We start from the raw sequence: 18,726 nt of genomic DNA on the forward strand, positions 1-18,726 counted from the left end.
CCTGTGATTACTATCCAGATTATTGGAGTGCCATCACTGCAGAAGTGATTTGTTATGTTTGCATATATTGTACTTTATTGGCAATTTACATGGTGGTGGCTTGTGAGACCCAGGCAGACATGTCTCTGGAAACAAGATTGGATAAAAAATAATCACTGCTAAAATAATACATCTTTTTTGTCATTCTCCAAATTTCAGGACAGGGGATAATTCACGAGAACATTATCTTGCTCCACAAATGCTTCAACCTACATATTTTAAACTTTTAAAAACATCAGTTATGTTGCCTAATTTCATTGCTGAAAGAATATTAACAAGACGTCATTTTGGCCAATTAAATCTTAAACATGGCTGTAGATGAATTTCTAAATGGTCTTATTAAATAAAAAAATACAGAGTCAGATATAGGGGTGAAAGCCTTAGAGAGATCAGGGAAATAGGGAAAACTACCAGCCAACCTTATCTTACCAACTCTGCAGCTTCCCAAGAGAATGACTTCCTATCTACCCACATCTATATGCCTTGCTGTTCTGCCATATTATTTACTCTCTGTCTAGCTACATCACTTCCACTTCCTGGCCAGCTCTGCCACTTTCTGTGTATACAGGTCTCCAGAATTCTATGGTTGGTGCTGGGATTAAAGGCATGTGTCACCATGCTTGGCTCTGTTCCCTAGTGTGGCCTTGAACACATAGAGATTCTGCCTGCTAAGTGATAGGATTAAGGGCATGTGCTACCACTGCCTGAATTCCTTGTTTATTTCCTCTGATCTCCAGGCAAACTTTATTTATTAAAGCACAAATAAATATCACCACATTTCAGCACAAATAAAATATCACATTTCCCCTTCTTGTCTATTTTTTTATTATAAAAAGTCATAACTAATATAAGAAAATTTATATACAATAAATACAATGACTATATACAACATATACAGGCAAAAATACATCAACAATTTCTAGTCCATTTGCATTTGACAAATTCAGAAAAAAAAAACGTTCCATTATCTATCATATTTTAGTGAGTCCAAAATGTACCTAATTCACTTTCTATCCTGTCTTGTATTACCAACAGAAAACTATCTTATAATGTCTTTCAAACTTATACACTTTACACCTCCTTAGTGAGTTTCTTTTCTGAATTTCTTAACAATGAAAATTGTTACTACAACTATCTAATCTTTAACTCCCTCAGAGACCCAAGAAGGAAACAATATTACCTAGTAAAAGAGGAATTGCAAACAAGTGACTTCCAAAAAATTAATTATAACAGAAACAGCCAGCTGCATGTACACTCACCTAAGGTTTCTCCACAATATTGGGGCATGATCTTTGGCCTACAGGCTTAACATATCTGACAGACTCATGTGTGAAGCAGGATGTACACAAGGCCTATAGCTCAATCCCACATTCATTATGAGTATTCCATGTACAGATGAACTTGAATTCCACCAGTGTCCTGTCATGATTCAGGATTTTAAATTCAGACAATTGTTGGTGTTTTTGAAATTTGGCTGCCCATTCTTCTTAGCTTCTGGGTGGTTTCATCTCCTTTACTAAATACCAGTCTATCACTGAGAGTCCAGACTCCAAGAGCCTAGTTATTCCTCCAAGAATAACTGTTTCAGCTAGTGTTCTACTCACACCAGAAGCCATCAGCCCACTGCTTACTCAGCTGCTTTTGAAGGAAGGTGCACTGTCCCTTTTCTGGATTCCAAAGCCACTTCAGCGATGGTGCCATTGTCCTGTCCTCAGAAGACACCTGTTGCCAAAGCTGCAACCACACTTGTCTTGGCAAAGATCAGTAGTCCTTTGTTTTGTGTCCTGTTTGTCCATTTTGAATAGCATACTGTCATCAGTCAATGCAAGAGCACTTTGTTGCCCAGTGGCTAACTTTTGTCACAATGAAAGTTTACTCCATATGCATTTTCTTCAATGTCCATATCTTCTCTGAAGTACATTGACGCTACCAGGAACAGACACATCTCACAGTCATAAAAAAAGAAAAAAATCTGTTATTAAAACATTTTAAATGCCATATTCTATAAATCTCTGAAGGGTTTGAAGATGACCTATCTAATATATATCTTTGCTTGACCTTGAAAACATACCTAATATGACTACAAGGACGATTGTAATGTCTAACTACTAGCTTTCATTTCTTTATATCCTAATAGTTGGTAATAATAACATTCAAGTATTAGCAAATTACATTACATTTTTTAAAGATTTATTTATTTATTATGTACACAGAAGAGGGAGCCAGATCTCATTACAGATGGTTGTGAGCCACCATGTGGGTGCTGGAAATTGAACTCAGGACCTCTCGAAGAACAGTCGGTGCTCTTAACCTCTGAGCCATCTCTCCAGCCCAACATTACATTTTTAAATAAACTGTATAGGTACAATATCCTGAACAAGATTAGAAATATACATATAGCATTTTCTAACAACATCAATCTCAAATTTGTATCAATATATATAATTTGTACACAATATATAAAAATCCAATCCAATGTAAAATATTTAAAACTAGTAGTTGTCTTTTAAAAGTAAATTTAATAATCTACCTTTATATCTGTATCATGTCTATATCCTCTCTTTTTTCTTTTCAGAGTAGATTCAATAATTTATCCTTTATTCTATCATTTATCCTTTATTCTACATTTTCCCAAGTAGATTCAATAATCTACCTCTTATCTACATCCTTTTTTTCTTTTTTTTTTCCAAACAAGAACCTTAAATCTAATCTCTTTTGTTTAGCTGCTTTCCTGACCATTAACAATAACAACATGTAATCAACCATCCTAAACAATAACAATTATCCCAAACCCCAAATACATTGAAAGACCAAAAACTATCTGCCCCACCTCTTGGGAATGCGGTCATGTGTTCTTAAAATTGCTTCCTGGTGTTTGTGGGCAAAGGCATCTTTAGGGGATCTTGGGCCAGTCCCTGAGACCCCCACCCAAATCTGCCCCAGTTGCTGGCCAGCAAGGAAAACTCCCCGTGGCCAAGTTCCCCCACCAATACACCACCATCGGACCCTGCAGTCCACAAGAAAGACCCACACACTACACCAATACCCTTCTTCTTGCAACCCTAGTAACTTCCTGAGGCAAAGAATTCACAAGCTCTCATTGGACCAAGAGGTGAGTGAATCCTTTCCCACACAGAGAGTCCTGCCTCTGGGACCCAGGCCCTGAGAAACAGCCAGTCCCAGAAAACCTCCACCCAACTCTGCCAAAGTTGCTGGCCAGTAGGGAAAACTACCCATGCCCAGGGTCCTCCACAAGCCCCCCCCATTGGACCCTGCAATCTACAAGACACACACTCTACCCCAATACCCATCTGCCTGCGACCCCAGTAACTTCCTGAGACAAAGAATCCACCAGCTTTCATTGGACCAAGAGTGGCTTCCTGAGGCCCAGAATCTGCCAGCTCTCACTAGACCAAGAGAGGCTTCCTGAGACACAGAATCCACCAGTTCTGACTAGATGAAGAGCCATGATACTACCAAGAGTGACTCCCTGAGTCATAAAATCAGCTAGCTTAGATTAGGCCAACTGCAGCTCCCTGAGGTTCAGAATCTGCCAGCGCAAATTAGACCAAGAGCTAAGATTGGACCTAATGGGCCCCCCTGAGACACAGACACAACAAGCACAGAGTGTACCAATAGCAGCTTGCTCAGAAACAGGCACCTCTGGCACCTATTAAAGGAAGAGATGAGCAAACATCAATGCAAAAATACATACAGCAACAAAAAGAGCAATATGGCATCACCAGAACCTAGCCCTCCTCCAACAGTAAGACATAAACATCACAATGTAGAAGAAGCAGAAGAAAATGACCTTAAAAATAGCTTAATGAAGATGCTAGAGGCCATTACAGAAAAAATGAAAAATTCCCTTAAAGAAATTGAGGAAAAGTCAAACAAAAGTTGAAAGAAATCAATAAAGAAATTGAGAAAAAGACAAACAAAAAATTGGAAGAAATCAATAAATCCCTTAAAGAAAGCCAAGAACCATGAAAAAGCAATTAAACATGTGAAGAAAACAGTTCAAGATCTGAAATTGAAATAGAAAAAATGAAGAAGACACAAACAGAGGGAATGCTGGAAATAGAAAATTTGAGTAAATGAACAGGAAACAAAAATGCAAGCATAGCCAACAGAACACAAGAGATGGAAGACAGAATCTCTAGCATAGAGGATACAATAGAGGAAATAGATTTATCAGTCAAAGAAAACACCAAAGTCAAAAAAGTCATAACACAAAATGTTCAGGAAATCTAGGACACCATGAAAAGTACAAAATTAAGAATAATAGGGATAGAGGAAAGAGAAGAGTACCAACTCAAAGGCACAGAAAATATATTCAACAAAATCATGGAAGAAAACTTTCCCAACTTAAGGAGGGAAATACCTATCAAGATACAATAAGCTTATACAACAGCAAATAGACTAGACCCCAAAAAAAGTCCCCTCACCACATAATAATTAAACCACTAAACATACAAAATAAAGAAAGAATATTAAGAGCAGCTAAGGAAAAAGGCCAAGTAACCTATAAAGGCAGACCCATCAGAATAAACACACAACTTTTCAATGGAGACTTTGAAAGCCAGAAGATCCTGGACAGATGTAATTCAGACACTAAGAGACCATAGATGCCAGCCTAGACTAATATACCCAGTAAAATTTTCAATCACCATAGACAGAGTGAACAAGACATTCTAAGACAAAACCAAATTTAAAAAATACCTATCCACAAATCCAGCCCTACAGAAAACACTAGAAGGAAAATTCCAAACTAAGAAAGTCAGATACACCCATGAAAACACAGACAACAGATAACACCACAGCAATAAATCCCAAAGAGGAGCAGTATACACACACTGCCACAAAAAAATAATAATAACAGGAATTAACAATCATTACTATCCCTTAATAACAATGGACTTAACTCACCTATAAAAAGACATAGGCTAAGCCAGGTGGTGGTGGTGCATGCCTTTAATCCCAGGACTCAGAACGCAGAACCAGCTGTAACTCTGTAAGTTTGAGGCCAGCCTGGTCTACAGAGCAAGATCCAGGAAAGGCACCAAAACTACACAGAGAAGCCCTGTCACCAAAAAAAAAAAAAAAAAAAAAAAAAAAAAAAAAAAAAAAAAAAAAAAGACACAGGCTAACAAAATGGATATGAAAGCAGGACCCATCTTTCCGCTGTATACAAGAAACACAACTCAACTTCAAAGACAGATATTACCTTAGAATAAAAGGCTGAAAAAAGTCTATCCAATCAAATGGTCTTAAGAAGCAAGCGGGTGTAGCTATTCTGAATATCTAACAAAATAGACTTCAAACTTAAATCAATCAAAAGACATCAAAAAGGACATTAAAAACTCATGACAAGAGAGATCAACCAAGATGAAGTTTCATTTCTGAACATTTATGTCCCAAATACAAGGGCACCCACATATATAAAAAGAAGCATTACTAAAGCTTAAATAACACATCAAACACCACACATGAATAGTGGGAGACTTCAACACCCCACTCTCACCACTGACAGATCTGCCAAAGAGAAACTTAGCAGGGAAATAAGGGACTTAACTGATGTTATGACTCAAGCGGACTTAATTGAACATTCCACAAAAAAGAATATACCTTCCTCTCAGCACGCCACAAAACTTTCTCTAAAATCGACCACATACTCGGTCACAAAGCAAATCTCAACAGATATAAAAAAAAATTGGAATAACTTCCTGTATTCTATCAGACCACAATGGCTTAAAGCTAGATTTCAACAACAACAAAAATTACAGAAAGTCTACAATCTCATGGAAACTGAATAATGCTCAACTGAATCATCAATGGGTCAAGGTAGAAAAAAATGAAAGAAATTAAAGACTTCCTAAAATTCAATAAAAATGAATGTACTACATGCTCTAACTTACAGGACACTATAAAAGCAGTGCTAAGAAAAAAATCATAGCACTATATGCGCACAAAAAGGAATTGGAAAAATCTCACACTAGTGACTTAACAGCACACCTGAAAGCTCTAGAACAAGAAGAAGCAAAGTCACCCAGGAAGAATAGATGCCAGGAAATCACCAAATTGAGAGCTGAAATCAATAAAATAGAAAAGAATACAAAGAATCAATGAAACCAAGAGTTGGTTCTTTGAGAAAATCAACAAGTTAGACAACCCCTTATTCATATTAACCAGAAGACAGAGAGAGCACATCCAAATGAACAAAATCAGAAATGAAAAGGAAGACATAACAACAGACAACAAGGAAATCCAGAGGCTCATCAGGTCATACTTCAAAAATCTGTACTCCACAAAATTGGAAAAACTATAAGAAAAGGACAATTTTCTGGATAGGTACCATATCCAAAAGTTAAATAAAAACCAGATAAACAATTTAAATAGACCAATAACCCCTAAGGAAATAGAATCAGTCATTGAAAGGCTCCCAACCAAAAAAAATCCAGGTCCAGATGGTTTCAATGCAGAATCTACCAGATCTTCAAAGAAGGGCTAATACCAATACTCTTCAAATTGTTCCACACAATAGAAACAGAGGGAACATTACCAAACTCCTTTTATGAGGCTATAATTGTCCTGATTCCCAAGCCACACAAAGATGCAATGAAGAAAAAATTACAGACTTATCTCCCTCATGAAAATTGATGCAAAAATACTCAATAAAATATTGGCAAGCTGACTCCAAGAACAAATCAAAAAAATTATCCACCATGATCAAGTAGGCTTTATCCCAGAGATGCAAGAATGGTTCAACATATAAAAGTGTGTCAATGTAATACAACATATAAACAAACTGAAAGAAAAAAAACACATGATTGTTTCATTAGATGCTGGAAAGGCCTTTGACAAAATCCAACACGCCTTCATGATAAAGGTCTTGGAGAGATCAGGAATACGGGGAACATACCTAAACATAATAAAGACAATTTACAGCAAGCCAACAGCCAACATTAAATTAAATGGAGAGAAACTCAAAGCGATTCCACTAAAATCAGCAACAAGAAAAGGCAGTCCACTTTCCCCATACTTATTCACCATAGTACTTGCCATCCTAGCTAGAGCAATGACAACAAGAGGAGATCAAGGGGATACAAATTGGAAGGGAAGAAGTCCAACTTTCACTACTTGCAGATGATATGATAGCATACATAAGTGACCCCAAAAATTCTACCAGGGAACTCCTACAGCTGATAAACATCTTCAGTAATGTGGCAGGATACAAGATTAACTCAAAAAAAATCAGTATCCCTCCTATATACAAATGATAAATGGGCTGAGAAAGAAATCAGAGAAACATCACCCTTTATAATAGTCACAAATAATATAAAATACTTTGGGGCAACTCTGACTAAGCAAGTGAAAGACCTATATGATGAAAATTTTAAGTCTCTGAAGAAAGAAATTAAAGAAGATCTCAGAAAATGGAATGATCTCCTATGCTCATGGATAGGAAAGATTAACATAGTAAAAATGGCAATTTTGCCAAAAGCAATCTACAGATTCAATGCAATCCCCATTAAAATCCCAACACAATTCTTCACAGACCTGGAAAGAACAATACTCAACTCCATTTGGAAAAAAAAAAAAAAAAAACATGATAGCTAAAAGAATCCTGTACAACAAAGCCTCCTCTGGAGACATCACCATCCCTAACATCAATCACTATAGAGCTATAGTAATAAAAACAGTTTGGTATTGGCATAAAAACTGACATACAGAACAATGGAATCGAATTAAAGACCCTGACTTTAACCCACACACCTATGAACACCTGATTTTTGACAAAGAAGCCAAAACTATACAATGGAAAAAAGAAAGCATCTTCAACAAATGGTGATGGCATAACTGGATTGCAAATAGATCCATGTCTATTGCCATTCACAAAACTCAAGTCCAAGTGGATCAAAGACCTCAAAAAAAAAAAAAAAACAGTTACACTGAACCTGATAGAAGAGAAAATAAGTACTCTTGAATGCACTGGCACAGAAGACCACTTCCTAAATATAACACCTGTAGCTGTAATTCTAAACAGTTTTATTAAATAAGAAACACAGAGCCAAATGCAGAGTTAAAAGCCCAGAGATCAGAGAGCAGTAGCCAAAAGCTGAGACCACCTTCTTACCATCGACTGCCACTACCACCCTTCCCCTGAAACAGAATGGCAGCTTTGAATGCATAGGACAGAATTGAGGAAACAAGAAAGAAAACTGAGTCATTCACAAAAGTTATACAGGGCGCAAAAGATTCCTTCACGGATTTCTTACAAAGACTGACTTCAGCAATCAATAGAATGGTCCTGAATTCAGAAGCGAGCCATTCAACATAGAATTAGGGTTTGGTTATCATATAAACATTGTCTTTGTATTTCACCATATTGGCCTTCTCCAACAAGCTGATCCTGGGAGATTGTACGCCTCTAGCCCTCCATTGATTTTCTATGTTTTTAGCTTCATCTTTGAACCACATACATCACTGCAGCTGTGCCCTGCATTCCAGGAGAGCATTTATCAGCTCTCACCAGTCCTGTAGTATAATCTTATTATAAGTTGACCAGGAGTTTAGCATTTGCTTTACAAATGGGGGAATGCATGCCATAAGATACTATTGCTTCCTTAAACCTTCTTAAATCTAACATTTCAATTGGAGTCCAATTATTTTGTGCATTCTCTTGACCAGGTAGCTGCTGTATGGTTATTGGGTAAATTAAGGATGATTGTTTGAAAACTGGCTTTCTTTCTGTAACCTTATAATCCAATCCTGTAATAATTTCACCATTAAATTCTTCTGTCTGAATCTGAATTTCTCTATAATTCATTTTAACAGGTTTTTCTAAAGCTTTTATCCTGGCACTTAAATTGACTATCTTTTTAAATAGTAAAATAAGAATAAGAAAAGTAATAATGTGCATAATTGATGTAATGTACATCCGATCAACAAACACCAGTAGCACAGACACTGAGAACAACAATTAATAAATGGGACCTCCTGAAACTGAGAAGCTTCTGTAAGGCAAAGAACACAGTAAATAAGATAAAAATGACAGACTACAAAATGGGAAAAGATTTTCACCAACCCCACATCTGACAGAGAGCTAATCTCCAAAATATATAAAGAACTCAAGAAACTAGACATCAAAATAAACAATCCAATCAAAAAATGGGCTATAGAGCTAAACAGAGAATTCTCAAAGGAAGAATTTCAAATGGCTGAAAGACATTATAGGAATTGTTCAGCATCCTTAATTATCAGGGAGATGCAAATCAAAATGACTCTGAGATACCATCTTACACCCGTCAAAATAGCTAAGATCAAAAACATCACAGACAGTTTATGTTGAAGAGGATGTGGAGCAAGGGGAACACTCCTCCACTGTTGGTGGGAGTGCAAATTGGTACAGTCACTGTGGAAGTCAGTATGGCAGTTTCTCAAAAAATTGGGAATCAATCTACCTCAAGACCCAGGTATACCACTCTTGGGCATATACCCAAGAAATACTAAATCATACCACAAGGACACATGCTCAACTATGTTCATAGCAGCATTATTCATAATAGCCAGAACCTGGAAACAACCTAGATATCCCTCAACTGAAGAATGGATTAAGAAAATGTGGCACATATATACAATGGAGCACTACTCAGCAGAGAAAAACAATGACATAATGAAATTCACAGGCAAATGGATAGAACTAAAAAGTATCATCCTGAGTGAGGTAACCCAGACTCAGAAGGACAAACATGGTATGTACCCACTCATAAGTAGATACTAGATATAAAGAAAAGTATAATCTAAGGTGGTATTTTATTTATACTGAAATGTGATTTTAATTGTATGTTAATAAATAAAGTTGCCCAGGGGTCAGAGCTATTAGAGCTGTAGCAAGAGTGTGGCAGTGGTGATGCAAGCCTTTAATCCCAGTGCTTGGTAGACAGAGCTAGGTAGATCTCTGTGTGTTCAAGGATACAGCCAGCATTGAAGACATACGCCTTTAAGACCTGGAGGGCTGTACTTACAGGCAGTGACGAGGCAGTCATGTGTTTGGGTTTACAACCAATGAGAAGGCATAACAGAAAGACTATATTAAAGACAAAGGCATAGGAAGCTCTCTTTTTCAGAGAGGTAGGAGCACCGCAGGAGGAAAGGTAAGGTTTTAGCTCTGAGCTCTGACCTCTTGGCTTTCTCTCTTTATATATATACCATTCAGTTCTACATATCAGCCATGGGTTCCCCTATTCTCCCCCTTCCCACACCCTCCCCTTGCCGCCTGCCTACCCCCCATTCCCACCTCCTCCAGGACAAGTCCTCCCCCAGGACTGTGATCAACCTGGTAGACTCAGTCCAGGCAGGTCCAATCCCTTCCTCCCAGATTGAGCCAAGTGTCCCTATATAAGCTCCAGGTTTCAAACAGCCAACTCATGCAATGAGCACAGGACTTGGTCCCACTGCCTAGTTGCCTCCCAAACTGATCAAGCCAATCAACTGTCTCACCTATTCAGAGGGCCTGATCCAGCTGGGGGCCCCTCAGCCTTTGGTTCATAGTTCATGTGTTTCCATTCATTTGGCTATTTTTTTTCAATAATTGAGTAAAACTGAAATTTATTATAAGCCACAGTCATCCTAGGGACCTCCATGCTATATATATAGCCTTTATGGTTCTATGGGTTGTGGTCTGATTGTTCTTTATTTTATATCTAGAATCCACCTATGAGTGAGTACATACCATGACTGTATTTCTGGGTTTGGGTTACCTCACTCAGGATGATTTTTTCTAGTTCCATCCATTTGCCTGCAAATTTCATGCTTTCATTGTTTTTCTCTGCTGAGTAGCACTCCATTGTGTATATGAACCACATTTTTTTCATCCATTCTTCCGTTGATGGGCATCTAGGTTGTTTCCAGGTTCTGGCTATTACAAATAGTGCTGCTATGAACATAGCTGAGCATGTATCTTTATGGTATGAATCAGCATTCCTTGGGTATATGGCCAAGAGTGGGATGGCTGGGTCTTGAGGTAGTTCGATTCCTAATTTTCTGAGAAACCGCCATACTGATTTCCACAGTGGTTGTACAAGTTTACATTCCCACCAACAGTGGAGGAGTGTTCCCTTTGCTCCACATCCTCTCCAACATTGGTTGTCATTGGTGTTTTTGATCGTAGCCATTCTAACAGGTGTAAGGTGGTATCTCAGAGTCGTTTTGATTTGCATTTCTCTGATGATTAAGGATGTTGAGCATTTCTTTAAATGTCTTTCAGCCATTTGTAGTTCTTGTTGTGTGAATTCTCTGTTTAGCTCTTTAGCCCATTTTTTAATTGGACTCTTCAGTACTTTGATGTCTAGTTTCTTGAGTTCTTTATATATTGTGGAGATCAATCCTCTGTCAGATGTGGGGTTGGTGAAGATCTTTTCCCATTCTGTTGGCTTTTTGTCTTATTGACTGTGTCTTTTGCCCTGCAAAAGCTTTTCAGTTTCAAAAGGTCCCATTTATTAATTGTTGTGCTCAGAGTCTGTGCTGTTGGTGTTTTATTTAGGAAATGGTCTCCGGTGCCAATGCGTTCAAGAGTGCTTCCTATTTTCTTTTCTATTAAGTTTAGTGTAACTGGATTTATGTTTAGGTCTTTGATCCACTTGGACTTGAGTTTTGTGCATGATGACAGATATGGATGTATTTGTAATCTTTTACATATTGACATCCAGTTATGCCAGCACCATTTGTTGAAGATACTTTCTTTTTTCCATTGTATAGTTTTGGCTCCTTTGTCAAAAACCAGGTGTTCATATGTGCGTGAATTAATGTCAGGGTCTTCAATTCGATTCCATTGGTCCGTATGTCAGTTCTTATACCAGTACCAAGCTGTTTTTATTACTATAGCTCTATAGTAGAGTTTGAGGTCAGGGATGGTGATACCTCCAAGGGTTGCTTTATCGTATAGGATTCTTTTAGCTATCCTGGGTCTTTTGTTTTTCCATATAAAGTTGAGTATTTTTCTTTCCAAGTCTGTGAAGAATTGTGTTGGGATTTTGATGGGGATTGCATTGAATCTGTAGATTGCTTTTAGTAAGATTTTGGCTTTCTCTTTTACATTGGGGTTCTGTGTTTCTTATTTAATAAAACAGTTGGTTACATCTACAATAATCAGGCAACAACCCACAATTCGAGAGAAGCTAACAAACAGGAAGATCCAAAGAAGGATGCATGGACCACCCTGGAAAAAGGAAATAGATGAAATCTCCATGGGTAAGCTGGGGATAAGGGGTGGGCAATGGAGGGTAGGGGATAGGGGATAAGAGCATAAGGGAATGGGATGGTTAAACTGGAACAGGTAGCGAGGGGGAATGCAGTGAAAGAGTTACCATGATAGAGACATCATGGGGATAGAGAAAAATCTGGTGCTAGGGAAGTTTCCAGGAATCCTCAAGGATGACCCCAGCCTGGGCTACTAGCAATAGTGGAGAGGGTGCCTTAACTGAACTGACTTGCCCCAGAGATCAGAGCAGTAGGTATCCTAACTCTCATCACAGAACTTTTCTCCAATGACTGATGCAAGCAGATGCAGAGATCCACAGCCAATCACTACACAGAGCTCCAGAAGTCCAGTCAAAGAGAGATAAGAGAGATTCTATGAGCAAGTCATCAGGATCATGATAGGGAAACCAGCAGAGATGACCAAACCAAACTAGAGGGAACTCATAAAAGTTGGATCAATGGCTGTGGAGCCTACATGGGACTGAACTAGGCCCTTTGCATAGTGAGACAGGTGTTTACCTTGATCTGCTTGGACTTGCCCCTACTGAATGTGCCTCCACATGGGAGGCCTTGCCTTCTTGTGGAAGGAAGTGGGGGATGTGTTAGAAGATGAGGCTGGGTGGGCAGGAGGATGGAAGAGGGGGATGTTTGATTGGTGTGTAAAGTGAATAAAGAAATTTTCTTAATTAAAAACAATAAAATAGTCCGCCGGTTCTCCCGTCCGGTAGTGCTCAGGTCTGCCGGCTTCTCGAGCCTGGCCCCGGGCAGGGTGTCCGAGCTCACAGCCGGGCAGGCTCAGCTTCGCCCCCTCGCTTGTAGTCCCGGTCGCCGACTTCGGGGCGACATGGCCGGGGCCCGTCGCGCCAGGCCGGGCGTGAGAGCGCCTCTCGCAGCCCGCGCCTTCCCGTGGCCCCTTGGCCGGCGATCCCCGGTGTCGGCGTGAGCAGCCCCCGCCCTCGGCGCCGTGGGGCCCGCGCTCACGGCCGCATGGCTCCGCGGAGCCCTCGCCGCCCGCGTCGCCGCCCGCCTCTCCCGAGCCGGAGCTGGCGCAGCTGAAGCGGAAGGTGGAGAAGTTGGAGCGCGAGCTGCGGAGCTGCAAGCGGCACGTGCGGGAGGTGGAGAAGCTGCTGCGGCACACCGAGCGGCTGTACCAGAGCGCCGAGAGCAATAACCAGGAACTCCGCACGCAGGTAGAAGAACTCAGTAAAATACTGCATTGTGGGAGAAATGAAGATAATACAAAGTCTGATGTAGAAGTACAGACAGAGGACCACGCTCCGTGGTCCATTTCAGATTATTATTATCAGACATATTATAATGATGATAGTCTTCCCCGTAAAGAGCCAGAACTGTCTGCACAGCAGAGCCAGTATGTCCAAGCTCCTACTAAAGACGAGGCACAAGTAGACAGTGATTGTTATGCTGGTCCTGATGTAGCAGACTGTGTTAAACATGCACAAGAAGACCACTTCACCTCTGACTCACAGGAGAGTGCGTCCGCGTTAGCAGCCGAGGGCCCGGCCTTGGAAGGGGCCTCGCTAGCTGAGAGCTTGAGAGCGGCCGCCGAAGCTGCTGTGTCCCAGACCGGCTTCACTTACGACGAGAACACGGGGTTGTATTTTGACCACAGCACTGGCTTCTATTATGATTCCGAAAACCAACTATACTATGATCCTTCCACTGGGATTTATTACTACTGTGATGTGGAAAGTGGTCGATACCAATTTCATTCTCGAGTAGATTTACAGCCTTACCAGACCTCTAGCACAAAACCAAGCAAAGATAAAAAATTGAAGAAGAGGAGAAAGGAGCCAGGTTTTTGTACAGCAAATGATGAAAAGGATTTGAGTTCAGAAGACCAGAAAGTCTGCAGCGTTGAATATATAAACTGCAGTGAGGAAGACAGTTGTGCCAATCTGAAAAAGAAGGCCAGAGTAGACACTCCCCACAGAAGCAGTCCCTTAAGACCCCCTGTTGCAGTTAGCGGAAACACTGGCGAGCCTCCTGGTGATGACAATTCAGCCTCATCTAAGGATGAGAAAGTTAGAGAGAGTGAGAGCGAGCCAGAAGAAGGTGAAATTACAGACTCTCAGAGCGAGAATAGTTATGATGAAGATAGTCCCAGTGAGAACGAGGAGTCCTCGGGAGAATCGGAGGATGAAGATGAGGAAAAGATTTGGCCCCCCTGTATTCGGGTGATTGTTATTAGATCTCCAGTGTTACAGACGGGCTCGCTGTTCATCATCACAGCTGTCAACCCAGCCACCATTGGGAGAGAAAAGGATATGGAGCATACTCTCCGAATCCCTGAAGTTGGTGTCAGTAAGTTTCACGCAGAAATTTATTTTGACCATGACCTGCAAAGCTACGTCCTTGTGGATCAGGGCAGCCAGAACGGTACCGTTGTCAACGGGAAGCAGATTCTTCAGCCCAAAACTAAAAGTGACCCTTACGTCCTTGAGCACGGTGATGAGGTGAGGATCGGGGAGACTGTGTTGTCTTTTCACATCCACCCTGGCAGCGAGACCTGCGATGGCTGTGAACCAGGGCAGGTCAGAGCTCACCTGCGCCTCGACAAGAAAGACGAGCCTTTCGTTGCTCCAGCGTTAAGTAAGGAGGAGAAAGAGTTGGAAAGGAGGAAAGCGCTAAAGAAAATACGGGTGAAGTACGGTCTGCAGAATACAGAATATGAAGATGAAAAAGCATTGAAGAATCCAAAATATAAAGACAGAGCTGGAAAACGCAGAGAGCAGGTTGGAAGCGAAGGGACTTTCCAGAGAGATGATGCCCCTGCATCTGTTCACTCTGAAATTACAGATAGCAACAAAGGCCGGAAGATGCTGGAGAAGATGGGCTGGAAAAAGGGAGAGGGCCTGGGAAAGGATGGTGGAGGAATGAGGACGCCGATCCAGCTTCAGCTCCGACGGACACATGCAGGCTTGGGGACAGGGAAGCCATCCTCTATCGATGATCTTCACTTTCTCCAGAATAAGAGCAAGAAAAACTGGGACAAAGCGAGAGAGAGGTTTGCAGAAAACTTCTCAGAAACTAAACCTCTGAAAGATGCAGCGGGGGCCACGCCGTGGGTGAAGGGGTCTGCAGAATGAAGGTCGGTCATAGGAAAAACTGGAGCTTTGTAAAAAGAAGACTTTGAAAACTGTTGTTGTAGAAACTTGGGTTCTCAAAAAGTCAGTAACAGGAGGGAACTCTTCAGATGGTCCTCTTGATCCACACACGTGTGAGGACGTGTGCTTGTAGAGAGCATTTTAACGCGGGCAGGAGCTGAATGAACTCATGCAGGAAGTGGCCTGAAGTTCACGGGGCACAGGCAGAGCTTGTCAGACCGTTGCTGTTTAATACTGTCATGTACCACACCTGTAGAGGGCAATAGCCATGCGAGCAGAATTCAGACAACCACTACTGACGTGAGTGGACGCTCGTCCTGTCTCTATGTGTCACTGTTAGAAGATGCGCAGACAGGAAATAGACGTTTATAAAACAATTCTGTGTGGATACTTGTTTACACCTTTTAGAACCTAGGTTTTTTGTTTTTTTAAGTTGAGAAACCCTGAGTAGTGGAGCATAATTTTATCCTTAAAATAACTGCAGTAAATTGAACAACTGATGAGCAGGTGACATGCTATAGAAAATTAGTCTCAAACTGTTTTCTTCTGTGAAGAATGTTGATTTGTACTATATATTCAGCATTTGCCTTTGGGTTTTTCCTAGCTGATGAAATATTTGATATAGACAACTGGGTGCGTATTGGCATATTCAATGTGCTAGCATTTTTAGTTTTGATAAATACCATTGCGGGCAATGGGGTTGTGCCAGAGAAACCTGACAACCAGTGCAGACGGGTTACTTAGCCAAGGCTTCAAACACAAACATTTGCTGGAAACGTCTTCAAATGCAATAAAAAAACATTTTAAAAGACTTGATTTCTTGAATAAATGATTTAAACATAAAAAAAAACAATAAAATAAAATAAAATAAAATAAATGGTGGCATCTGCACCCATGGCAACTAAGCCTTTGATAGCTTGTCCATCAAGATAGACAGTCAGCATTAGGGAATGTGAAAAAAATGGGCACTGTCTAATACATTTTCGGATTACCAGAGCCTCCTCTTATTGGCAGTGTTGAAGAATTCCCTGCCTAGAGTTTAAAGGGGCAGGTGTTTTGGTAGGCTGTGACCTGCAATCCTTTGCCCAATGAAATCCGTTATTACATCTGGAGCATTGGATCCTCGGTTTGGCTCGGGGCAATCATGTTAAAAATGATCTGGTTTGCCATATTCCCAGCAAGTTCTATCTGCCTGGGGTCCCATTAGCATGCTTCCTGTCAGTGAAAAGAGCATCTATGGAGGCAGTAAGAATGGCAATGGGACAAGATCTGGGGTTGGGATCTCCGGTGGCCAGCACCCATTTATGTATGTATGCATGGCTGCAACTGCATTATGGGTTTGGGTGTTCAGCCCCTCCCAAGTTAGTTGTTTAGTCAACATATCTCTGGCAGGGTCTGCATCCACTCTGTGCTCTACTACATCATTGACATGGGCCAGGAAGTTGGAGAAGAGCTTCCCTGGCTGTTGGATAAGATTGCAAAAGTAAACTGAAGGATCCTGCAGGGTGCATGCCTTAAGAACCTTGAAGGCCAGCCAGGAAACCTATTGATAGTAGGCTTGATGATCAATCATTACCCGATAGATGAGATGGATAAAGTCACCTCATTCAGTGAGCACATCAAGGGTCACCAGAACATTAATTAAGAGGTCTATTCAAGTTTGATCTTCTATTTCATCATAGTAAGCTGGTTTCCAGCTAAGAAAGGTGGCCAGCTCCAGCACAGTTTTGAGCAGACTATACCAACCAAAGTTTGTCTGTAGTTGCATTGCACATTGAGTGAGGACCTGTTTGAAGTAAGGTAAGTCTGGACCTGACTTATTAGCCACCTTCTGGATGAAGTAGAGTTCAGCTATGGGGGTGGAAATCCAGGGCTGGACAGCAGCATTTCAACCCAGGTCAACTGGATAATCCTCCAAGGGCCTCCCAGTTATGAAAGGGACCAGCTGTGGGCAGTGAGGGGTGTAGAGTGGAGCAGCAGAGTTGCCAGCCTCTGGGGCATGCAGGCTCTAGGGCATACCACCCCAAGGATGACCTGTGAGGAAGGTTGACACGGTGAAAGTACTGAAAGGAGAGCAGCACATGGGGTCTTAATGGCAGCTTCATGTTCCTTGATAGATTTCATGGGGCCCAAATTGTCTGCCTCCTCCTCCTCCTCCTCCTCCTCCTCCTCCTCCTCCCCAGATGCCATGGAAAAATCAGATGTAGAAAGGGAAGAGGTGATGAAGAAGTTACCCATCTTGTAGAGGGAGATAGCAGAAAAGCACCAGAGAGAAGGTGATATAAGGATCCGATACAAATATTCATCCCTGTCATCTTCTCTCTGTTGTTTACCTGTTGTATCCCTCTATAACACAATCCCTATGCTTATCTTCCAAAGAGACTAAAAGAACAAAACATCAGGGGCCTTCTCACTGAAACACACCATCTTGGGGGCACTATCCAGCACCACAAATGAAGGGAGGGAGACGATCACAACCAGCACAGAAAAACAAAAGTAACAGAAGTCCCACGTTCAGGTATCAAATGTTGCTGGGTTCTAATGGCTCCCTTGGGGGAGAGGGTGAGAAGGTACAGTGTGAATGATACAGACATTGGGAGTTAGGGGGAGGCAAATAGCAGACTCATTTATTCAATAATGGAGAAGGCCTTATATACCCTCCTCCCAGCACCCAGGCTGTGTCCCAATCTGGTGACATTGCAATCATCCCTCATTGGCTGGTCATGATCAGGAACTCTGACAGCAATCTGATGACATTTCATGGTCACCTTTCATTAGCTAGGCATGATCAGGAACTCTGACAGCGCCTATTGCTAGGCCTTGAGGAAGACTGCGTGATCTGGAACTCTGACAGTGCCTGTTTCTAGGCCCTCAAGCAGATTCCCTCCTCTTTCTCACTGATTGGACTCCTGGAGCTCCACCTAGGGCTTGGCCGTGGATCTCTGCATCTGCTTCCATCAGTCATTGGATGAGAGTTCTACCACAACAGTTGGGGTGTTTGGCCATCAGATGACCAGAGTAGGTCAGTTTGGGCTTTCTCTCAACCATTGCCAGTAGTCTATTGTGGAGGTATCTTTGTGGATTTCTGGAGACCTCTCTAGCACTTTGCTTCCTATTCCCAAGTGGTCTTCATTTATCATGGTCTATTTTTCCTTGTTCTCCCTCTCTGTTCTTGATCCAGCTGGTATCTCCTGCTCCCCTAAGCTCTCTTTCCCTTGACCCTTGCCCTTCATTAGCCCCCTCATGCCCAGTTTGCTCATGTAGAACTCATCCATTTCTCTGTTGTTGGGCGATCACTGTG

At 41.3% G+C, this 18,726-nt stretch overlaps 1 protein-coding gene across 1 annotated transcript; it reads left to right on the top strand.

Annotated features, from left to right (window-relative positions):
* The first annotated feature begins 12,245 nt into the window (after nt 1–12,245).
* Nucleotides 12,246–16,228, top strand: LOC114709805 (angiogenic factor with G patch and FHA domains 1-like). Its single transcript, XM_037197292.1, has 2 exons — nt 12,246–12,291; nt 13,180–16,228. Exons 1-2 carry the CDS (start codon nt 12,246–12,248, stop codon nt 15,405–15,407), a joined length of 2,274 nt encoding a protein of 757 aa, XP_037053187.1. The 3' UTR covers nt 15,408–16,228.
* Nucleotides 16,229–18,726: the final 2,498 nt, after the last annotated feature.

Source organism: Peromyscus leucopus, chromosome 20 (genome assembly GCF_004664715.2).
Source record: "Peromyscus leucopus breed LL Stock chromosome 20, UCI_PerLeu_2.1, whole genome shotgun sequence".
NCBI classification, from domain to species: domain Eukaryota; kingdom Metazoa; phylum Chordata; class Mammalia; order Rodentia; family Cricetidae; genus Peromyscus; species Peromyscus leucopus.

Coding starts and splice junctions, on each gene's coding strand:
- LOC114709805 (XM_037197292.1), top strand. CDS start 12,246: ATGCATGGACCACCCTGGAAAAAGGAAATAGATGAAATCTCCATGG. Junction 12,292..13,179: donor AATAGATGAAATCTCCATGG/GTAAGCTGGGGA, acceptor GCCGGGCGTGAG/AGCGCCTCTCGCAGCCCGCG.